Source organism: Pecten maximus, chromosome 14 (assembly GCF_902652985.1).
Source record: "Pecten maximus chromosome 14, xPecMax1.1, whole genome shotgun sequence".
Taxonomy (NCBI): Eukaryota; Metazoa; Mollusca; class Bivalvia; order Pectinida; family Pectinidae; genus Pecten; species Pecten maximus.
This window is the reverse complement of record NC_047028.1, coordinates 4,139,670-4,165,321: the sequence shown is the minus strand read 5'-3', so window position 1 is coordinate 4,165,321 and position 25,652 is coordinate 4,139,670. Positions and strand designations below refer to the sequence as shown.

Below are 25,652 nucleotides of genomic sequence, written 5' to 3'. Positions count from 1 at the left end.
TTTTGGCTCTGCTGACGACGGAAATCGTCAACAATCAAAATGTCGAACCTGGGTCCTGTTGGATCCTTCGAAATTAAGTAACTTTCCAAACTTACCTCTTGTTTGGCCTGCTTACAACTTGTTTCGCTTCTCTTATAGTACCAATATCCGGTGTCGCTCCCATACGGTGGCATGGCACCTACCATAATAAACGTTATTATTAAACATTACAAACAGATATATACTCCTTATCATTTGAACTACAAAACCACCTCAAATGTATTGATCACAACATAACCTCAATACGAACTGTAAACAATCGCCATCAAGAAAGAAAGTAGCAAAACGAAAACTGTCTTTAGTTTCTACATGATCTTAATAAAAGTTGATTAACTAGATCTATGCAGAGACAATTTTTTCGTGAGAATGTTTCTGAACGTTTCTGATGACGATAGAGTTAACTCCCTTGTCCGTAAAACCTTACCGAGCTCAAAAAAATATATAGCTATAGGACACAGTTCAATCCCAACGTGTTTAACTCCAGAAAAATGCTTTCTTCCAGTGAAATCAAACACCGATCTACTAAGATCGATTGTAGTACAATCTATTTAGGGTTTTTACTAGGACATAATTGAGAATTTATTTTTTGTTCTTTAAAATTGTAACAGAAAAAAAGTCTTCCTTGGCCAACTTTGAAATGCAACATTTAATTCTTTGATAATATTGGGTATGGGCTGAATGCTTATATTGCAAGGCCGGTCCATGTATAATACAGATTAGTCAAAAACATCAATTAGGAATTATTGCATCAAAGAAAAATTGCACCATAAGTATTTCTAAAAAGCATTTAAATGTTGAATAATGTTTTTATTGCATTTTAAAGACAGAACAAAAACATAATGATAACCAATATCAATACTGGCTTAAAATAAATTACATACTGAATGAAGACACGGCCGAACTACAATTATTTGTTTCGGGCTCCTCACTATATTATAGTCCAAATTGCAGTCCAGTGAAATCATATTTAATCGGTCGAAATTGAAATTGAATTTAAAATTGCCATTATTGGAGGACTGTTTACATGGAGACATGCCTATAAACATCAGTATTTCATTAACGTTTATCAGTCACATTTGAAATCTTTAGACTCAATTTTTATTTTCTAGGTTCATTCAGGGACGTACATTCCTATTTTGACTTTTCCATAATTACTATAACAGTTTATATAAAATATATCATATTATGTTTTAGAATAAGAGTAGATCGCGAATGCAATCATTTTTTCGCCGTACGTGTTTGGGTCTTCCTTCTATACACAGTCGGTAGTTCGTACTCCTTAGAAAACAAGCGTTTAAGTGACCACGAACAATATGCAGTGTTTGGAGTTTGCAGTGTTTGGAGTAGGCCTATTAATTTAGGAGTTGTAATGTGCTAAAATGCTCGATATTTCACCTCTTTCGAGTAAAACAGACATCTAAACAATCACATTATTCGTTTGCAAAATGGACTCATCTATTTATACCTCAATCAAGAAGGAAACAATCGAGGACGATGCATTATACAAGGGGTTGGATCCGGCCTCTCGGACAGACGTAGGCCCGGTCATGGGAGGAGTTGGTGGTGATGGTGGCCTTAGTGGTAGTAGCGTGCTACGTAATATCTTTTCGTGTCCAGATAATATGCTAACAAAGCCAGCTGCTAATTTGTTGACGAGTTTTGCTAATGAATATCAGCAAAGCCAGAGAACGTTGCCGGATAAAGGGAATACTTTGTTGACATCTGACAGTGACAGTAGCATTAACAATGGTTCACACAAAACAAGTACAAATAATGCAGTAAATGAGGGTCACCTACGGCATTTACTAACTCAACGGAAGGCAGAAATTACATCATTCCTTTCTTCTCGTTTACCTATAATATCAACAAGTGTAAAAAAAGAGTCCTCGTTTGACCAATTAGATAGAGACTGTATACATAACGATACTGGTCTTTGTAATACCAGTCATTCAACCAGTAAACACAAAGACAGTGTAATGAGGGCGATGTTGACAGCTCCGCCAATTTATGGTTCCTCAATACAAGATATAAACAATAAATGCAAATCTGGACTAGACTTTGAGTACCAACCTACAGCTCGCAGCGTTCAAGAAGATGCTGGTTTTACAGCTGAGAACTATGCACCTTCAGGTTTTGCATCTGATGAAGTCATGGACTCGCCTGAGTCACTCCCGCTACTTCCTCCAAAGGGTAGGTGTAGCAGGCTACTTGTTGTTGTTTCACCAACAGGTTCAACTAGAGTGCATCATTAATGTAAATAACAATGGATATATTATACATGTGTGTACACCTGTATCAATACATCTGTTTATACAACAGATATTTTGATATTGTATTATTTTTCAGTATTGGTCATATTTTTAATATGACTGATACAGAAAAAAAACACAATATCAAAATATCTAATTGTTATTTTTAGCTCACCTGTCCAAAGGGTAAGTGAGCTTATCTGTGTGTCCAACTGACCAGCCGGGGGTGTCAATCAAAAAGAGGTGGAAAGACTTAATATTAGGCCTGAAATATGCTGGGGCTGAAGGGTTACCAGGTTTGTTGAAATGAATGACTTTGACCTACTATGACATTGTCATTGACTTATATCCAGGGTCACAGGGGTCAAATTTGTTTATATAATTAAATCAGTTCTTCTGAAAACTCAAAAGACTTAGTGTGATGAAAATTGGCCAGTGATAATGCTGCAGATATTCAAATGAATGACCTGAATTAATGTATTTTCACAGTCACAGAATCAAAGTAAAAGATGTTTAAAATATTTTAACAATATCTTGATAACCAAAGGACCTAGGTGATCCATAGACTACATTTGTTGTCAACAGCATTCATGTAATTATTTCATCAATGTATGTTATCCTATATATACACAGGAGTATATCTGGAAAGAATGTAATCCTTGTAAATACTAGCCGCAATATACTGCTCGGCTATACACAGCTAGAGTGATTTCTAGCTCGATCCGTTCAGCATTAAACTAGTAAGCCAGAGGTTCCAGATTTGATTCCTAGTGCAGGCAGTGATTTAAATTCAATTAACCATGTGCTCTGTCACAATTAAACCCACAAAAATAAATCATTGACTTATAATTTACAAAAAAAAATCAAAATATTTGATAAATAAATGTTTAAACCCACATATCAGATTAATGTCAGGTGAATGATACAAGCCCATTGGACATCTTATCTTACCACAAGGTGGGGAAATAAACTGTTCACTACTTGGTACCATTTAAAGAACTAAATCATACCATTGCAATTGGCACACATGTAAAGCTTGCTCCGTATTTTCCGAGGGAGAATTTTTTTTTTGCCACAATTGTAAACATTAATTCTGAGTAAAACTTCATTAATTTTGATAAGTTCAGCTAGCAATAGTCTACTAGAGAAAAAAGCCAATGATATATTCTGTTTTCTTTGCAGCTTCTAATCCTCAAATGACAAGGGAAGATTTCAATGCTTTCTGTCGAGCTATCCTGTTGAATGGCGGTCCGGCCAAAATCAATTCTGAAAATTCAACTTTAAGTGTGGATGTCCCAAATGATGATGTATTAAGCAAAATCAAGGGAGGACAAGAGAAGGGCAAGCGGAAGTTCCAGTGTGACATTTGTCATAAGTCATATGGCCACAATAGTAGTCTTAAAGTCCACTACCGTGTACACACTGGGGAGAGACCGTTCAAGTGCCATGTGTGTGATCGAGACTTCAGCCACTCCAATAGCCTCCAAATTCACATCAAAACACATTCAGATAAACCAGCCTTCAAATGTGATCATTGTAAAATGGAGTTCTCTCGCTCAAACCATTTATCTTATCACATGCCTACAAACACCATGGACAAGCCATTTGTTTGTGGTTTTTGTGGGAAATCTTTTTCTAAAGCTTGTAATCTCAAAGTCCACATGCGAGCCCACACTAGTGACAAACCTTCCATATGTGATTCTTGTAGGAAAGCCTACTGAAAACTCATACTTGTATACATACTGACCATACCAGTGCACTGTATGCCCTTAAATAAATATACTTAGGTGTACTTCAATTGTATTCTTCAATAAACACCGGGATTAAACCATAAGGTGTGAAGAAAAGGTCCAGTGGGTCAAATGACCTGAAAAAACACAGTCATGTTCACGCTGGGAAAAAGCCATATAGTTGTAGTAGGTGTAGCAAAGCATTCTGACAATCTAGTGCTTTATAGGAACATACTCTGGCCATCGTCCTCATCACTGTAAGTTGTGTGGGAAAGGTTTCATTGATTCAGCGCATGTCATCAGGCACATGCGCTCACACACATGGGACATACCATTTAGTTGTGACATCTGCCATAAAACTTCTAGCTTCTCTGAGAATTTGGTAAAACATATATATATATATATGCCAACATATAGCAATGCTTTTTCTTGCTGGTTTTGGAGGGGGCCTTTTGTCTCATTTTGGGAAAATAATTAATGAATTGGGAAAGAATTTTTTTTAAGGAGTAAACTGCAAATCTTGGGAATTTGGCTTAAATATAAAATCATTCCAAATAGGAATGAGGCCCATTTATGGCCTACAAAAGCCCCCAGAAAACCCTCTGAATAGTGGGGGTAAATTTAAATCATATAAATGTGAACTTTGCCAAAAAGCATTACAAGACCCATCTTATTTGAAACAACACATGATGATACACACCGATATAAACATAGCCGTCAATACCCATGTCATTATTGTACAAGGAGATTCAGTGACTTAAATGCACATAATCCTGGTAAATACTAAATATACCGCTTGGCTAGAGAGATCTTCTCTTTAGCTAAATCGGTTGAACATCAGTAAACCAGAGGTCCTTGGCTCGATCCCTAACAGTGGCAGTGATTTAAATTAAGTTGATCATACCCTCTGTGACATACCAATACTGTCTCCTAGCCATTTGAATGTGATATTTGTGGAAAATCTTTTCGACAATCAGGCCATCTTCAGAGATATCCTATTTCACATCGGAAGGTAATATTCTGACACCTGCTTTAGAGAATAAAGAGGGAGGTGAATGTAATGACCTTTCTGATCAGGGAGGTGATTGTAATAACCTTTCTGAGGGAGGTGATCGTAATAACCTTTATGAGGGAGGTGATCGTAATAACCTTTCTGAGGGAGGTGAATGTAATAACCTTTATGAGGGAGGTGATCGTAATAACCTTTCTGAGGGAGGTGAATGTAATAACCTTTTTTTGAGGGACGTGAATGTAATAGCCTTTATGAGGGAGGTGATTGTAATAACCTTTCCGAGGGAGGTGAATGTAATAACCTTTCTGAGGGAGATGAATGTAATAACCTTACCAGGGAGGTAAATAATAATAAGAAAATCATGTGGAAGAGTGAACAAAAATCAGTTCACAAGCTAACATGGAAGGGAGACTACTATACTGTATGTATAGGTACTGATGGGAATCGAAATCCGTTTTACTTTTCAGAATCAATTAACAGAAACTCAAAAATCGATCAATTATCGATGATAATCGATTTTCTAAATTTAGCACAGAATTGCCATTTTGTAGAAAATTTATGCGAGTCTCAAGTGCATTTATTGCACTTTTTAGTTGTTTTTTATCAATATTATTTTTAATACTCAACACCAACAAACAAAGCATTTAACGGTTACCATAATTAAATCTCCTTAATCATCTCAAAACGACCAATGAATATATCACTAATAGCATAAGACCAACTACTTCTTGGTTCAGTAACACTCAAAAAAAATGAAGCCAAAGATTTACGAATACATGTACTTCAAGTTTCTGGTTAATTGCCTTTTCAAAATCATCAATGTCAGATCGGTTTTTTTTAAATTTTTTTTAAATTTTATTTTTTTACTAATTTGGATAATTTTCAAAAATCAGCCATATGTGTAGGTGAGAAAATTTTATTCTTTTGCATGTTAATTTAATCATTTCTTGCCTGTCTTTGAAATGGACTTGAATTAAAAGTACTGTAGCAATAAAAAAAAATCCAAAGACAATTTAAGAAGCTATTTTGTGATACATACGTATATATATACAATGTTTATTAAGATTTGGTTATAGAAATCATAATTTAAGTCTAATACTAACTGTGAGTAGTTGTTTATTTTGTTGGAATTGTATCTCGAGCAGGAATTCATTTAACTGAAATATCAAATGGATATTTTTATGACAACTGAAATAAATATTTATATATGTGTTTCAATATTTTGTTAGTTCATTTCTATTATAAGGCATTGAATACATGTACATTTGTATATTACAAATCTGTCAAGATCTGCCACCCACTTAGATATCTCATACCTACCAGTTATATGTATTGCGTACGTTTTTTTCTTATTTTTCATTTTTTCCCCATTTATATCATTACTAGCCCCTATTTATATGATTACTAGCCCCTATTTATATCATTACTAGCCCCTATTTATATCGTTACTAGCCCCTATTTATATCATTACTAGCCCCTATTTATATCATTACTAGCCCCTATTTATATCATTACTAGCCCCTATTTATATCATTACTAGCCCCTGTGGTTTGTGTTTATATGTTTAACACATTGCTGGTTAATAAGTCAGCCTATCAATAATTGAATTCCTTTAAATATTTGAACAAATAATCACTCTACTTCAAATATAATAATATCAATGACGAAATATGTAATATTAAAACAAAATTGTTTCTACCAATGGAAAATTGATTTTGTGTTCAACAACTTTCACCATTAGTTGGAATATATATGCGGGTAATACTATACCAATATCCAATTTGGCCTTGTTATATGACATCATACCTAACATGACATCATCAGTTTGTATCTAACCTATGACATCATAAATACTTACTGGTATCATGACAATTAACAGAAATCCTTACCAAACCTCAGCTTAGCAACAGACACACTATTCTAACTGATGAATAGTGACATGACATCCAAGATTTCAAAATGGCATGCATATGTCATCTGTTTCCAGCCTGGTCATTCAGATCTGTACCAATGATCATAAGAAACTGTCTGCTGATCTCATTTTATGCTATACTATCATCTCGGCTGTACACTCAATCCATTAAAGGTACATGTACAATGTATATTATTGTGTAAAATTGAAAATAATTGTTTCACCAAAAATTAAAATGAAACATATGTTTGTAAATAGATGACACTTCCTTTATTAGATTCCGTGAATACGGGGTAATAAATCAGTTAAAGTAATGCCAGAATTCAGTCTATATGGAATGAGAGATACCCAATTCATTATTTTGGGTTTGTTATAAAACATGAAATAATTTTTCAATAAACACTTTATTCGTTTAACGTTATTCGTTTAACGTTATGTTTTTAAAATAAAACCGTCTTAAAAATGGGCAGATAAATCAGAGAGTTATCTCCCTTTATTCATATCATATGACAAGTTAAAGCTGACAGTGCAAGTTAAAAAGCATCCAATTGAGATTTTAAAAAAATAATACATGTACAGATTTCCAAAAATCGTTTCCGACCATCCCCCAATTATGGTAGTGTCGTATCTAAGGACGGGCAGACATTTTTCTTTTTCGTTATGCATGGATACGAACCGCTATAAAAGCGCGTGCGTTCATTGACAACAAGGATCAGTCTATCGATACATACGCAAAGCGACACATCTCTCCATTATTATATAGTATACGTTCTCAATACACACGTCAACGGGTTTTTGTTTTCATTGTACGCAATTGTAGAACTTGGATATGGAATTAAAAGAGGTAATTATATCTATAAATTTTATTTTACAATAAAACTTAAAAGGAAGAAAAGAACATTTTGACAATACAATAAATTTTGGCATAAAAAAACCCATGTACCTAATAAAATTATAAACAGAGTATATATGAGTAAACTCCTACCTGAGTCTTTACAACTGTTACAGTATTATATCCATAGTTTCCATCGATATGTTTTCCTTGTCTTCGTATTATTTGTGCACGTGTCATAACGCAAGTAAAGCGTGATAAAACTGCACTACTGCACTACAACAGCCCTAGTGTAGTGTAGATAATATGAATGCATCCGAGGAGTTCCGAGTGCTAGACGCGAGTAAAAATTGGAACTCCTCAGACTGTTTACTTCTTATCGAAATGGCTGCAACCACGAAAAACACGTGAGAAAATGGATAGAGTATTTCGGATTAATTCGTTATGCATTTTCAGCATTTATTTGGAGATTTTATTTTGAACAACATTTGAAAGATAAACTGAGAGACACTGACCATCTTTCTGCTTAGGTTACAGGTAAGTGCTCCGTCTGTTTGGTGTCGTTCGCGAATTCAGTTGTAGGTCACGTGGTGTACAGATATAGTGTAGGTGATACAGGTGTGTCACCGTGAACACCTGAGGTTAGAGTGAATGCGAGTGTGACGAAGCACGTTCTTTTTATAGCAGCGGCGGCTTGGTTGTATCCATGCATAACAAAAAAGAAAAATGTCTGCCCGTCCTTAGATACGACACTACCATAACTGGGGAATGTCTCGGAAACGATTTTTGGAAATCTTTACATGTATTTTTTTTTTTAATCTCAATTAGATGCTTTTTAACTTGCACTGTCAGCTTTAAGTGTTTTAAACAATTTCTGAAATCCAGAAATTTATTCGCTTAAACCCATTTGATTTAACAAATGTGAAGCCTGAATACACTGATTCATAATGAATATACTAATTATAGTTTACATTTATTTGTTCTGCATATCACAATACAGGATTTAAAAAAAAAAAAAAATTATTTATTTTATTTTTCAAGTTTTTCAGCAAAGTCTAATATAAAAATATAACACATACACTCGCACATGAAATCATTATTACATCACATGTATGATATCCTCCTCCTCCTCCTCCTCCTCCTCCTCCTCCTCCTCCTCCACCACCACCAAATCACTATCATCATCATATATAATTAGCTCATCATTACAGTATTTGCTTAACTTTGGCTATCCTACTCCACAGGCGCTTGCACAGAAAATGAGAATTTAAAAAAATGATATCAGTGGTATGTGTACTATGTAATAGGGAAGGTACTTTACAGAGTACAATAAAAAAAAAATGCAAGCGCCTGTGATCCTACTGTGGTCTGCTACCTCTGGGACTGATCAGAACTCAAGACGACCAACGGGCAGCCATTTTGAAATCTGACAGTTGCAGATTGTTGTCACTATTTCTCAGAAATTAAAGTTCTTTATGGATCTTCCAAATTTCACTTGTACGTTCCCTTTGGTCCGTAGTTGTTTATGTTCCATTTTGAGAATAATCTGAAAACAAGATGGCAGGCATGCGACTAGCTATTTTGAAATTTGTCAGTTAAAAGTTTATCACTATTTCTCCGAAAGTTCTTCAGGGATATTTCTTGAATTTCATTTGGATTTCTCTTCTATTAGTTGAAGCGTATTAACCATATTGCTCAGAAAATTCTCGATCGATCTCTCTCAGATTTAATACATTGGTTCATGTTGTCGTCAAATGATTAAAAGGAAGAAAAGGAAAGTAGAGAAATGATCGGTCTTACAGAGATCAGAGAGGTGCAATAAAGGTCATTCCATAGTTGTCACTAAGAACCCTCTGGGATATCTTGTTTATATACACAACCATAATGAAAAATATTGCATAACCTAACCTCCTATCCTCTGTCCAACTCCGCCTCGCCTGGTACCTATATCCGGTTCATTCCTACACAGTGATTTTGATTGTTGACATTGTTGAAAAATGTTATCTCAATTTCTCAGAAAGTGGGTATTGACCGTTCTCAAATTTCATGACTAAGTTGCCCATTGTCCTTTGTTTAGGCGTTCATTTTGGAGACTAATTGTAGGTACGACATGCTTGACATTTTAAAGGATTATACAAAAGACACAAGGTAACATGATCTATCAATGTAAATCGAAAGTCAAATGTATTACAGCCAGATTTAATTAATTTACAAAATGTAGATGGTTCGTCCTTTTTTTAGACTGGTTAGAAAATCTTCGACATCTGACATTTAATATCGCCATTCATTGTGTAGGGTTTTACCCTAGATATGTTCATTTAGAACTGATAAGAAAGACAGATGTACAGCCACGATTTGTCAATATGAAAGGATATTTTAACAGATGATACCAACATCAAAACGAAACTATATTTCCAACTCAAATTCGATATCAAAACAAGAACAAATACGACCAAAAATAAAGATTTTCATTTTCGTGTAAAAGTACAATAAGAATAAAGCCAGGTGTTCCAGAAGAGTAAGCGTTTAAGGTTTCGAGAGATGTTGATGAAGATCGTGGGGAGGTCTCACGGCCGACAGTATGATTTCATTGGGATATACTCTATAAAGTCAGACGTGTTTATTGACATATAAGATGGTCTTTTGTTATCACATCTAGTTCTGAAAAAGTGACATAACCCAGATTTGACCTAGATTTGTATTGTGGGTGTCGCCGTGACCTAGATTTGAATGGCGGGTGTCGCTGTGACCTAGATTTGTATGGCGGGTGTCGTCAATTTGACCTAGATTTGTATGGCCGGTGTCGCCGTGACCTAGATATGTATGGCGGGTGACGTCAATAAAGCAGGAGACGGTTACCCTTCCCAAACACCAGATCTTTAACAACTTGTTCAAGGTTCGAGAACAATGCCAGCCCGAATTTCTCCACTTTTCAAAAATACCATACTGTTAACTGCAATGATGACGGACGGTCCGTGTAACACTTAACAATTCAAAATTCTAAAATGTTTTAGAATTATAGATTTTTAGGTCATCTGACCCGAAGGGTCAGGATGACCTATAGTCATCATGTTTCGTCCGTCGTCGTGCGCCGTGTGCCGTCCGCCGTGCGTAATCTTTTCACATTTCAAACTTCGAAACTTGCCTGAAATAATGCTGGTATGGTCCTGACCAAGTGTTGTTATTTTTCGGGTCGGTCTGAAATCCAAGATGGCCGCCACAGCCGCCATTTTGAAAACACATTTGAAACTTCTGAAGTTCCACTGGTGAGATTGAGCTGAAACTTGCCTGAAATGATCCCGAGATGGTCCTGGCCAAGTGTTATTATTTATCGGGTCAGTCAGAAATCCAAGATGGCAGCCATGGCAGCCAACTTGAAAAACACATTTTAAACTTCTTCTCAAGTTCCACTGGTGTTATTGAGCTGGAAATTGGTGAGGATGTTGAGGAAGGAGAGCCAACAAAGTGTTGTTATTTTTCAGCCTCGTAAAAACTTTGACATGGCAGCCACGGCGGCCATTTTATAACATGATTGCCCAATCATGGTTTTCCTGAATAGCACCTATTTCAAACTTCTTCTCAAACTCCACCTGTGGGATTCAGCTCTATCTTACCAGAAATGATCCTGAGATAGTCTTGATCAAGTGTTGTTATTTTTTGGGTTGATCCAAATTCCAAGATGGCCACCATGGCCAACAGTGCCACTATACCTGCTACAGAGAATGCATACTACAATAGTATAAGGGTCTTTAATTTAGAGTCAGATGACCGTTAAGGCCCTTGGCCTCTTGTTGGATTTTTCTACATTTGCCGTTCAAAGTTCCAAAATATCGAAACTCGTTCATCTCTTCAAAGCACCCACGATCGCCAGAACCGAAAGTAGGCTAGTGCATCATGGCGGCAAAGGTGTAAAAATCCAAAAACTCAAAATCGCCAAACGATTTTGGATATTTGATATTTTAGGTTTTTAGTCAAAAATCTAAAAATTCAAAACAGTTTTGAAATTTTGGTCAAAAATCTAAAAACTCATTTTTGTTTTGAAATTTGATATTTTAGGTTTTTGGTCAAAAATCTTAAAACTATATTTTAGAATTTTGAATTTTTAAGTGTTACACGGACCACGGACGACCTTATACCTTAGAAAAAGTTACATTGCGGTACACATCATCAAATAACTAAGTAAGCGGTGACGAATTAAAATTCCATGGGCTGACCGGGGCCAAGTGCTTGATTAGGGAACTGCTAACAAATGTTTGTAGCACGGTGACTTTCACTGAACACCGCTGTGAGATATCAGTCTGCTGAACTACAAACGTAAGGTGAAGAAAACATACATCTGACGGTGCTAATTAGCATATCTAAATGTATTAAAGCATAAACGAACAGATTGCCTGCACATGATTGGTCACCATGTTGTGAATTATTCTCATGGGAGATGTTCTGGAAACCGGACACGCCACAGATATACACTCACTGATAGTACTGTGACAGGTGCAGAATCCTACAACAAACGTTTTCTAAAAGCACTTGTTCTTTCATATTGAAATAAAAATCAATACAACATTCTAGGGCTAAGAACAGTTCACTTCCAATCAATGTTATTGAAACAATCATCAGTATAGATATCAATCTAGCCCAATGTTCAGACCTCTGCCCTGATCGAGAGTTCAAAATTAATGAATTGACTTTCTAAATAAAGTGAATCGCATGTCTCTCCACAACACTTATTTCCCTACAACATTTATCTCCCCACGACACTTATCTCCCAACGACACTTATTTCCCCACGACACTTATTTCCCCCGACACTTATTTCCCCCGACACTTATTTCCCCACGACACTTATTTCCCCCGACACTTATTTCCCCACGACACTTATCTCCCCATGACACTTATTTCCCCACGACACTTATTTCCCCTGACACTTATTTCCCCACGACACTTATTTCCCCACGACACTTATTTCCCCATGACACTTATTTCCCCACGACACTTATTTCCCCATGACACTTATTTCCCCACGACACTTATTTCCCCACGACACTTATCTCCCCATGACACTTATTTCCCCACGACACTTATTTCCCCACGACACTTATTTCCCCATGACACTTATCTCCCCATGACACTTATCTCCCCATGACACTTATTTCCCCACGACACTTATTTCCCCACGACACTTATTTCCCCATGACACTTATCTCCCCATGACACTTATCTCCCCATGACACTTATTTCCCCACGACACTTATTTCCCCTGACACTTATTTCCCCACGACACTTATCTCCCCATGACACTTATCTGCCCAGTACCTAAGCGATCGTAAGACGTGACTAAAAATTAGGATCTTATCTTTTCTCTTCTTTCTTAACAACCATTTCATCCTGATGTCTCCCTTGACACTGCCTCACTTTTGGCTAGTTAAGCGTTTTGCTCCTGCGAGGAAGACTCTTGGATTCTTTAAAAAAAACCGAGACATTCTACTCCTGTTTGGAGCTCAGCATTTGGGGAGTAGGACGGTTTGTTCGGCCGTTGTAAATATAATTTGATTGGGTGGTGTGTCCTGCTGGATGTCCTAGACAGTATACTTCACTTAGGCAGCACTATAAAATCAGCGCAAACACGAACATACCCACACACCCTCCCTCTAACACAACCCACACATACACTCTCACACACTGGTGCAGCTTATCACATCTTAAATGGCCATATCTGTTGATCCACACAAAGACAGCCTCTGGGTTTGTCGGCTAAGAAATTGAAATCGCTGTGTGATTTCAACTTGGTGAAGGCACGTGAATACATCCCCTGTCAGGAATATTTGACCCTATGATCATCAGCGATTACGTGGGAATGATGAACTAGCCAATAGTGTTTATAGTCCATGTGATGTACTCACATGCATTGAAGGATTTTTTTGTAATTTCTTATAATTAAGTACACGTATTTCTGCATCCAAATGTATATACATTGAGGTGACTACATATTATTTGGGTGCGGGTCATTTCATAGGAAACGACCCTTGATATCCCTTATTTTTTGTGCGAAATATATACTCGAACTTATCTGGCTCGAAGTGTCTTTTGTGTTTGGACACGTAATATAAAATATCGTCATCTCCGGTCTAACAGTTTATGTGATGGGTCGTATGTGACAAGCGATGATTTACTATCCAATCAAGAAAGAGTTTCAAGCTTTTAGATCACAAACCCGTCTATTTTTGTTGTCAAGGTCAGGCAATTAGTCTCGTTAAACCTTTCGTGGAACAGACAATACCAACATTGAAACATAACCGTAATTCTAAATCATAACCGATCAAAGGAGGACAAACAAAAATACGGATTTACATACAAACCATTAAAAGGTACAAGGAGAATAAGAACGTGTGTTTCTGGAGGGTAAGCGTCTTCTGCTTCATCGACGACACCCGCCATACAAATCTAGGTCAAATCGACGATACCGGCCATACAAATCTAGGTCACGACGACACCCGTCATACAAATCTAGGTCACGACGACACTCGTCATACAAATCTAGGTCACGACGACACTCGTCATACAAATCTAGGTCACGACTCCCGCCATACAAATCTAGGTCAAATCGACGATACCCGCCATACAAATCTAGGTCAAATCGACGACACCCGCCATACAAATCTAGGTCAAATCGATGACACGCGCTATATAATTCTAGGTCAAATCTGGGTCATATCACCGGCGGCCACGCCATCAAGCAACAAACACGTCCTATTTGATGTCGCTCAGGAAAATATATTTTCAAATCTTATATTATAATAATAGACATATAAACAGGGTTGTTGCTATTGTATGTTTAGCCTTTCCCTTTTTCTCATAGCCATAGTCAACACCTGTAGTTGTAGATCACTGAGTGACTGAAGGTGAATGTTCCTACATTTTCTCTGCATTCAGATTAAGATTAAAATGGACATTGTGTGATTCAAGTTTCACCTCTCGAATTCCATCTGCGAATTCCCTTAAGGTGTCGCTCCCTAGTGGATGCATGGCTGGATTGACCGGAAGTGACTATGTCTAACTGGAATAACAAATTGACAGGTGCCTAGGTGTCGCATCGGTCGACCGGAAGAGCACAGGAAACATGTCGGTATTAGGACTACACGTCTAGATAACATAGCATTAGGGTAACAATGAATCTGTCTGATGTATTGATTTAATGTGAACACGTAGTCACCACATAGCGTGACAATTACAAATGAAGACGAACAATACGAAAATTTAATCCAGAAACTAGTCATTTAAATGATATTAAACAGGAGAATATATCTGCAGAAAACATTAGTTTCTAATTCTTGCTTGTAAAAAGCATTTTCATTGGCTTAGAAATGTATGGTGTCAGCTCATAACGTACACAAATGACGATGCCGTCTTAACGTCGCTTTTAATAGGCCGACATTAATAAGAGAAAAGAGTATGTCAATGATAGTGGATTTACAAAGGGATCTGTATAGTAAATGAAATTATAGGGAGCGGTTCATTTAGAGTACACACAGGTTTTGCGTTATATCTCAAATACTCATTTTTATCATGACCGGACTACATAATACTACAAAAAAAATGACTGGTTTTTTTAAATAACTTAATATGTATCTTTTTTTGATTGAATATGCTAAGCCTAATACGTGATTTTACAGTTGAAAAGTAAGAGGGTATGTTTGTGATCTGACTACACTTGGCCCATGTACTATGGTTCATAAATCCTTCAATTCAGCTTGAAATTTTCGCCTTCATCTTAAATTCGCCCTATCTTCAAAAGGCGAAAATGGCGAAAATTTAACGGGGGCGAAAATTACCAGGTATACAGTATACTCAAATCAATCCTTAAGAAATGAAAATATATTCATATGATAAAAGCAAAGCTGACATTCATGATCACATAAGGATATTGATTAGAGAGGTAAATTCTAGGAAATCTGAATTCGGTGTCTTGTACACTGTATTCCATTCGGAGATTATGTTGGTATATACATGTATTGTATCCTTTGAAAGATACATATGTATATAGGTATTTTCTTTATTGAAATTATATGTCAAACACAAAGTCGGTAAAAGATATAGATATATAAATAGTTTACACTTCCTTCCTTTTGAAAATATGTTTTATTCATGTAAGAATATTAACATTTACACTGCAGCCCCACTATATAACTTTACCAAGCTCACTTGGAAGTTATGAGTCCATAACTTCCAAATCTTTATTATGGCGTCATTATTATAGTGACGTCATAATTGTCACGTCGGCGATAACGAAAGATGGCTGTTGAAAAGGCTGTTCCGTCTTTGACGATACTAATTTGTTCATTCATTATCAGAGTAAAATTCCTGGATATAGTCTTTCAAATTCGTTGTCAAATGTAAATATAAGCATTGAACTGCTTCAATGCTTAAATATTTACATTTACACTGCAGCCCCACTATGTAACTTTACCAAGCTCACTTGGAAGTTATGAGTCCATAACTTCCAAGTCTTTATTATGACGTCATTATTATAGTGACGTCATAATTGTCACGTCGGTGATAACGAAAGATGGCTGTTGAAAAGGCTGTTCCGTCTTTGACGATAATAATTTGTTCATTCATTATCAGAGTAAAATTCCTGGATATAGTCTTTCAAATTCGTTGTCAAATGTAAATATAAGCATTGAACTGCTTTCATTAGGAAGTTATGGGCTGATGAATGCCAACTGGACAAAGGCAAATTGAACATGAAGCGCTAGGGGCATTCATCAGTCCATAACTTCCAAATGAAAGCAGTTCAATGCTTAAATATCCATAAAATTAAATATATGAATGACCTCCGTAAATGTTTAGAATGTGAAGGTAAAATTAGGCCTGTTACCACATCTTTAAACCCTCTATTCGATTTAAAGACAACATTTAAACACCTAATACTTTGATCACATGAAGTTACCTGGGTTTCACTTAAACAGGGGGACCCTTACATTACTGGAACTACGACTCTTATCCTCGTACTCACCAATCGACTATATGATTATATGCCCTTATTTGGTATTGTTTCGTTACGTTTCGTTTTGTAGCTTATACTTATCTAGTATTACCACACGTGTGCTAACAGAAGATTGTTGAAGTAAATTATTATAAAGTACCTCACTATGCTGATAAATGTTTACACTCATCTTCTTCACTTTGTTAATAAAATACTTGACCTTCGAAATTACAATATTGACATATCTGCAGTGAAATAAGTATTAAAGTTATGTTTCTTGAAGCAGAAAATGAAAACCTTATGATAGCATTTCACCGGTAATTTGGTGACCTAATTATAAAACTTCCCTGTCAAAAATTAGTCAGTTCACGGGTACCTCGCTTTGCTAGGTAAATGGGTATGTATGCGTGTTGGCAGGTGTCATGGTGAGGATGTGAATGCTTATCTAGCGTTAACGATCTTTGTTTCCTTATCGAGTGTGAACCAGCAGTCGATACCTGAACAAAGACGATTTCTGTTGTAATTAACTAATCGTGATCGATAAAGTATTAGGACTACCCCTGAAGAGCGCACCTTTCCTTACACTCGCCGTGGATGGTATACCGAACGACACGTACTATCTTACTGCATATAATTGGTGATTGTTGAACGGAACATTTTATTCTAATTTCTTTTATCTGCAAGAGCAGCAAAGTTTATTTTTACCAAAGGAGCAGCAATTTTTTTTAGTTTTCATATCTAGAAGTACGCGCCACACTTTACATATACATAGCGCCAGAAAAGACAGACATTTTACAGACATTGTGCTATTGTTATCAAAATCAGCCTCATTTCTCGGCTTGACTAAAATTCACAGAAAAGTGAGTGGGTGCCGCTTTAACGTACTGTTTTAAATTTTTATGAAAACTGATAGCATTCGCTTGATACCTTACTTTTAACATGGCGACTATTATCGGTGATAATTGCACGGAGATTTACGGAACATTTAATAAATCTTGTGCTGACACTTTTCTCAACAAGAATGAAACCATTGGAAACGTCCAGGTAATCCATCATATGTTTCCAGTCTCGTTAATGAAAAGTTTCGTTATCGCAATGAACAGTGTGTTTTTACCCATCATTGTTCTGGTTGGTTTGGTGGGTAATACACTGACGATATATGTTTTCAAGAAAAAGAAACGGAAAACATCCACGATTCTACTGTTGATCAGTTTAGCTGTCGCTGACTTGATGTGCATATGTATGCAAATTGTGTATCTTCTAGTCCAGAATCGAAACCATCATTTCAAGTATATAATGCCTAAATTTGTCGTCAATGGTTTCTTCATGACCAGGGCCATTTTTTACTTTGATGGAATTTCAAGATGGATAAAAGTTGTGATCGTTTTGGAACGCTGTGTCGCCGTTTACTTTCCGTTTAAAGTTCGCATCATCTGTACCACCAAGAGAACAATGGCGATTGTCCTTTCCGTTTTTATTCTGGTGCCGTTGTCCAGCATTCCAGAACTGATGCATATTGGCGTGAAGGGTGATAGATCGTCATGGTCGACATACGAAATGGCGCTTCAAGCTATAAAGGAAAACAAACCGGTATTTGAGTGGTATGGCAATTTATTTCAGCTGGTGTATGGGATGACAACCCTGATGATAAACCTGGTGTGTAACATTGCAATTGGTATAGGTATAAGTAAGAGTTCAACATCTCTCTCACAAATTACGGACTACAATGACCTTCGCAGGACAGAGAAACAACGCAAAATTACCCGGATGTTGTTGAAATTGAGCATATTCTACGTTGCTACATGCTTGCCGAAGGATGTTGGGGCTGTGATTCTTCTGACGGATACTTCAGGAACAATTGTTTTCATCGGAAACTATTATTTTCAGTCAGTCTTGCTTTTTGGGCTATCGGCATCTTTTATGAATAATTCAGTGAACTTCATCTTTTATGGAACATCACTTTCCACCTTTCATCAGATATGTTGCTGTCGAAGGAAGGATATAAACAGCATAATCGGAAATCCACCACCAGAGAGGACAAATCCGGAAAAACCCAGCTCCTCGAGAATTTCGGTAAACACTTGTGGAACACCACTTGATACACCGAATGGGTCAGAAGCGTGCTCGCCTGATATCCATGCGAACTACATTTAACTCCGACTGTAAGGTACTTTTTCGTAAATAAAGAGGTTAATATGAACTAGAACATATCGTTTATAAAACTATCTACAAAGAAAAGCTACATTTTAGTGATTTTGATTGCAAACAGTTTATAAATCGAAATAATGAATTAAAGTATTCAACTTACTTTGCTAGTTTCAGTATATACAGGTCATCTCCACATGGTGCCACATTTATTTATTTATTTATTCATTTATTTATTCATTTATTTATTCATTTATTTATTTATTTATTTATTATTTATTTAACAATTAAACGCTTGGTAGATTGTATTTATTGGCAAGATCAATGCAATCTGGGTGACAGATAAATAGAATGACGCCCGTTACGGCGTCATGAATATTTATCTGCCATCCAGATTGCATTGATATTGACAATAAATACAATCTAACAAGCGTTTAATTGTTATATTTACATTAAGATACGTTAAACTTCACTTTCTCTTTACTAAATATGGGGTTTAAGTTCAGCTATTCCCCTGTTTGTTCAATTGAAAGAACGGCACATGTGAAATCGATTTCATTGTAGTGCTTGGTTTGCATTCAAATTGATGTGAAATACAAAGCCATGGCGTGACTATGATCAACAAAGCACCAAAATGACGTCATAATTACGCGATTGTTCTAAGTCGAAATCCTTGCTAGGTTTGATTCACCCGCAACGCATTGCCAAACATTTTTTTGACGCTGTCGGAATTGACGTCATGTGATCTGGGCTGCATTTATACGGTGATCAATACCATCTGGTTTAACACAGGAGTAATGGGAGACTGTCACACACAATGTAAATATTTATTTATTTATTTATTTGTTATCTATCTATTTATTTGTGCATTTGATCGGGTCACATTTTCAGTATGAAGTCCTACGAGTTGGTCAGACGTAAATATCACAATGTTTTATGCGTTTTAGTGACTAAATGATATATTTATCTTTTTTATCGATTGTTCGGGTCACATTTTCAGTATGAAGTCCTACGAGTGGGTCAGATTACGGGGTTATAAGGATTATTGGAGTCACATTTTCGGGGCGAAAAGACGAAATAACGAAATGGCATCAATCAGCCACCGTAGATATCTGTGTGTGTCCTACGAGTGAGACACAGTTAGGGATTTATATATAGAGGATAGTAAATACTTAACCTAACATCAGACTTGGTGACATAGGTTGGACCGCTTCAAAATATTTTCAGGCGTAGTTTGAGAGGTTGGGTTGAGTGTGAAAGGAATGCGAGATCAGAATGAGGTTGGGGTGTGGAAGAGTGGGGAGGGGGTGGGTTGGATGGATGTGAAAGACGTAGGATTGCCAATGGCGATGAGAATAGAAAATAAAGGCATAGAATGAGAATGGCTGAAAGAAAGACATCGGTGAAATCGTTCGAATTTAATAATGAAAGATTGTACACATAAAAGTAGTAACATTTTATCATCGGAAACTCACTCATCGTTTCCTCGCAGGCTGATTTGTGAAAAAGAAAACGATACAATAGATAATGCTCGAAATCTTGAAATCAGTATTGTTGTTGTTTAAGGGAAGGCTGACGTTCCTTGCCATTATCTTATCCTAAATATGTGTCACGAATGATCGCAAGAGGTTGATTAGTTGGCGAGTCACCGTGCTTTAAACCATATTGGTGAGGGGATAGAAGAGATTGAGTGTGCAAGAAGTAATACATGTTTGAAGACACATCTTTCGATTAGTTTACCGATTAAAGATAGCAGTGAAATAGGTCTGTAGTTTTTTTTATACAGACTTGGTTTTTTTGATGTTTTTTTTATACAGGGGTAAACGTTAGCAGATTTCTATTCATTAGGGAATACTCCGTATCTAATTGACATTTTAAAAAATGCTTAAAAGATCTTATATTTATAGATTCTTTGAGGAGACGAAGATTTATTAGATTAGGACAAATAGCCTTTGAACAATCAATGATGAGAATAGCATCCCTGACATCATTAGCTGTGATATCGATATCTGATTTACGTCGTCAAATATTAGGAAGGTTTTACATTAGTGTCGTCAACTGTTGACTGAGCACTGAAGAATTCATTAACAACCTTTCTTAAAATCTTCTAAAATTAAATTACTGTCATGATGCAACGCTGGTATACAAAATTTTACAGAGTTAGGCAGAAATAACTTTACCGTTTCGAATCATTGTTTAGCACTTCAGTTAGAAGGTTTACAAAGTTCGTTACATAAATTGGAGAAATATGTTAGTTTAGCATGCTGGTTATGTTAACCCATTTATTGCGGATGTGACGAAGTTGTTCCCAGTGAGCATTTGTAAGGGAACGATTGGCGTTATTATGAGCACGTTTACGTTGATCAGTACATGTTGATGGCAATTTCTTTACACATCTAAGTCGAGTATGCCCATGTAAGAGGTGAAGCGTGATGGTGGTCTTATGTCCTAAAGCTTCAGTTTTAATCAGTAGAACTGTCCGAACAGCCGACCAGAGATATGCCTGAATTCGGTAAATTGAGCGCGAGTTATATCGTGTCAGGCACATTGTATCTACTTTTGCTACGTTTCACTCAATTGTAAAATCTCCGCCGATTAAATTGCTATTAAACCTCGAAAATATGGAAATCCGTTGATGTGTAAGAAATCAATATATTTCCTTCAATGGAAAGTGCCCATTCACTATATGTCTGCGTTTCTAGTGGGCAGAATACGACGGATTTAAACACTATGTATATGTCATGAAAGTGCCATGTCTATGTTGGGTCACTCGGCCGCTATGTAAAAGAGCATCAGCTTACCAAGCAAAATGGCACTGTAGTAAAAAAAAATGCCCGGCAAGGTTCGTGACGTTCCGTGGACTCCGTGGAAGTATTTCCTCCAAACATGTCGTGCAGGTTGACGAAAACCATGGGGAAATTTATGGAGGATGTTATGGTCTCTTTGCGAAATATTCTATTAACTCGTGCGATGTGACATAAAATATGCTGGATGTCTGTTGATAGGCCTGGTAGTGCCGTTTTCACGGTCTATGTTCTGATTTTGAGAGTGAGCAAACTTGGAGGATGTCGTCGATTTGACCTTGATGTGTTTGGACGGTGTCGTCAATTTGACCTTGATTTGTATGGAGGGTGTCATCGATTTGACCTAGATTTGTATGGAGGGTGTCATCGATTTGACCTAGATTTGTATGGCGGGTTTCGTCGATTTGACCTAGATTTGTATGGAGGGTGTCGTCGATTGACCGAGGTTGGTATGGCGGGTGTTGTCGATGAAGCAAAAGCGAAACACCTTTCTCGGTGTCCTTTTTTAATGTTCTCCGTGTATTTCTTGTCCTCGTATTATGGGAATTGAGTTAGAATTATCGCTTTGTTGAGTTCAGTCCGGTACAAAATCTTTTTGATTCAATATTAAAATCGAAATGACTTTTGTAGTGGTATTTACCAAAACATGATTAGAATAAGCCACACACGATCGAACATTTATTATGTCAATCACCAAATCAGAAAGATATTTCGATTTGGAAAACTTAGAAAAATACACGGGGAAATAGATTTCTGAAAGCTACCAATATGTCTACTACTACCTCACTTCCAAATCAACATCTAGAGTCCAACCAACCTACAGCAAAAATGGACAATTCCAACCTAAGGTACAAATGCATGTATAATTAACGGTGTTCACTTGAATAGAAACTGGACAAGTGTCTCGATTTCTTTTTCAATGATATGCAAAAATAGAAGACAAAGGAACGATGAAACAACTAGAGTCCTTTGACGACCGTCGTTGATGAATATCATAGGCAATCAATATCTAAACATAATGTAGCTATGACAATCGGATATTAATTTTCTAAATTACGCGATGCGACGTCACAAACAAGAGGATACCGACATGTAGATGTAAAATTGATTTAACGAGGGCAATATGTGAACGAAACAGATTAGCAACGAAAAGAGTCCGGAGAATAAAGACATTGTGTTACGGTAAAAACAATGTACTACAAAGACAAAGTAAAGCTGACGAGGCTGGGTATATTTCAAGCACTATTCCGAACTAGAAAATAAGATGGCACGGGTATTGATCATCAAACCGTCACAGAACTTCACAACATGGACATCTCGTTATATAAACGTGTCATTCCACTCAGGATCCGTGTGGAACGTCACGTAGTAATTGTGTACTCCTTTACCAGATAAAAATCAAGTCAAGGGCAAAGGAAAATAAGGTAGCACACCACAGTAGGACAGCCTGGCCATGGGCGATTTTTTTTGTTAAGCGAAAAATTCCTGTATTATATGCATGAAAAATGAAAAAATAAATGTACACTATAATTGGTATATTCATTATGAAGTAGTACATACATGCTTCACATTTGTTAAAACTAAAATATATAAATTGGTTCCGGATTTTAAATCTGCGGATTTTCCGAAAGTGTGCTTACACAGGAAATTTAGTTTTGCCTACAGCGAAAAGTGAAGGCTTATAATCTAGGTAAGATAGCGGGAAAACTTAATGTACAACATATGTCAAAACAAGATTAATTCTGTCTTTGGGATAGAGATATTTAATTTCAAATAGGTTTCAGAAAAAAAAATTGTGTAGAGAATTGTGTCATTTTGGGTCAAATATCATAATATTTTGCAATTTTTAAACTATTTTGAAGGTGTTACCATGGTATTCACAGCTCTAAAAACATAGAAAAAATAAGTTTACTTATCCTTCAGAGCTGTATTGAAATTGCAAATGTTGCATAGATTACAAATATATATACTTTATTAGAGGTAATATGTAGGGTTAACTGGCAATGTTTACATATCTAAAACATGTGTCATATTTTTCAGAATTCGGCATTTTTACTGTGCACTGCTACCTAAGACTGTACTCAGGTGCTAATATAGGCCAGAGGTGTGTACACCTCTCGGAGAAGTGCTGGTTTTTATTACGATGTATGTCTTTGTATGGAATTATATTGTTACAGAACAAAAATATGTACAATTTAATTTTTGTGTGGGATTATATTTTCATATGAATATAATGTACAATAATGTATATATTTATATATTTACTTTCTGTGTTGCATGTGCCTATATGTCGTTAGTAAACCAAATTGTATTCACGAGACTGTATACTACAATTTACCGTGATTCGGTCAGTGTAGGAATACAGCCTCAGGTTAAAACAATGGCCGCCAGTTACGTTCGGCCTTGAGAGCTTTTGAATGCTAACATTTATTTACATAAGCCCCGACAAAAAAATCAAGCAACTTCACAAATAATGAGAGTAAAATTTTATAATGAAAAAAATGAAGTCGACACAAAATTATTATAAGCGCTGTTCTTTATCTTTACGAAATGATCACGGGCGACATTCTATTTATCTGTCACCCAAATTGTATACATATCGACTGTATACTACCATTTGGTAACAGTTCAATGCTTAAATGGACGTATATTGCTACAAGAAAATTCATATATATTATTAAGTATATGTTTCAAAATGTTGTATGGTATCATAAAGAGTGACTGAAACATTTGTTTACATTATTATACATGGATATGTATTTGTATGGTATTGCATAGTACTTTTATCACCCTTTCAGAAATGTTGTATTATAACATGACAGGCTTTAAAGCCAAACTCTGGAGAGAAAAATCATAGTTGGCAACCATTTGGTTACACCATGTTGTTACACCATTTTAATTCATGACATAACGTCGTAGCTCAATACTTTGGCATAACAATCAAATTCTGGCCAGCGCAACCAACGAGATACGCTCCTGAGTGCATTACACTAGAGAAATAACAGGCCGATTATGCGATATTTTTTGATGTGCTTTAATATTTTTTGATGAATCACATGAAGATTTATTTGTACAATAATGTATTTCTATTTCTATTTTCGAATTTCATATGTAGGTTTCCCTTGGTCCCAACTTGTGCATGCTAAATTTTGGAATGTTCGAAAACCAAAAAGGTCGACCGACAGCCATTTTGAATTATGAAACTTGAAATTTGTTACTGCTATTTCTCATTAATGATCTTTCATAAATTTGACAGTTGAATTTTTTGTTATTTCTGTCATTTGTATTTCTTTATATGTATATGAATTTGTATGTAGGTTCTTCTTTGTCTTAAGTATTAGCTGAAGTTTGGTATCACTATTTCTCAGAAAGTGTTTGATGGACCTTCCTCAGAATTCACATTCAGATTTCCTTTATTTTTCAAATAATTAAGATGAAAAGGAGAGAAATTGGAAAAGGTAGATCCAATAAAGATCATTCAATGTCCCAGGACGTTAAATTCCCTCTGGAATATCTTGTTATGTACAACAAAGCAACGATGCACATTTTAGGTATTATATATATTGTTGAGGTAAGGGAAATCTATACATAATACAATATATTTATTTGTTTTGTATCATATTTCGTGCCGGGGTAAAGGAAATGTATGTGTACAACACTTTGATTGATATTATATTTTGTGCTGATGTAAAGAAACGTGATGTGTACAACAATGTACATTTTTGATTGATATTATATTTTGTGCTGAGGTAAAGAAACGTGATGTGTACAAAATGTACATTTTTGATTGATATTATATTTTGTGCTGAAGTAAAGAAACGTGATGTGTACAAAAATGTACATTTTTGATTGATATTATATTTTGTGCTGAAGTAAAGAAACGTGATGTGTACAACAATGTACATTTTTGTTTGATATTATATTTTGTGCTGAGGTAAAGAAACGTG

The 25,652-nt window shown here is 36.1% G+C and overlaps 2 protein-coding genes across 3 annotated transcripts; both read left to right on the top strand.

Moving 5' to 3' along the window:
- The first annotated feature begins 1,349 nt into the window (after positions 1-1,349).
- On the top strand, positions 1,350-6,243 carry LOC117342501 (sal-like protein 1). Of its 2 annotated transcripts, XR_004535871.1 has the most exons (3): positions 1,350-2,229; positions 3,471-5,126; positions 5,208-6,243. XR_004535871.1 is itself a non-coding variant. In XM_033904675.1 (2 exons), exons 1-2 carry the CDS (start codon positions 1,485-1,487, stop codon positions 4,007-4,009), a joined length of 1,284 nt encoding a protein of 427 aa, XP_033760566.1. In that variant the 5' UTR covers positions 1,350-1,484; the 3' UTR covers positions 4,010-6,243. The 2 variants fall into 2 exon arrangements, 1 of the variants encoding a protein (XP_033760566.1); XM_033904675.1 differs by having other exon boundaries at positions 3,471-6,243.
- An 11,452-nt stretch (positions 6,244-17,695) lies between these two features.
- LOC117342639 (cysteinyl leukotriene receptor 1-like) lies at positions 17,696-19,102 on the top strand. The gene has a single exon (XM_033904836.1). It carries the CDS (start codon positions 17,696-17,698, stop codon positions 18,908-18,910), a length of 1,215 nt encoding a protein of 404 aa, XP_033760727.1. The 3' UTR covers positions 18,911-19,102.
- Positions 19,103-25,652: the final 6,550 nt, after the last annotated feature.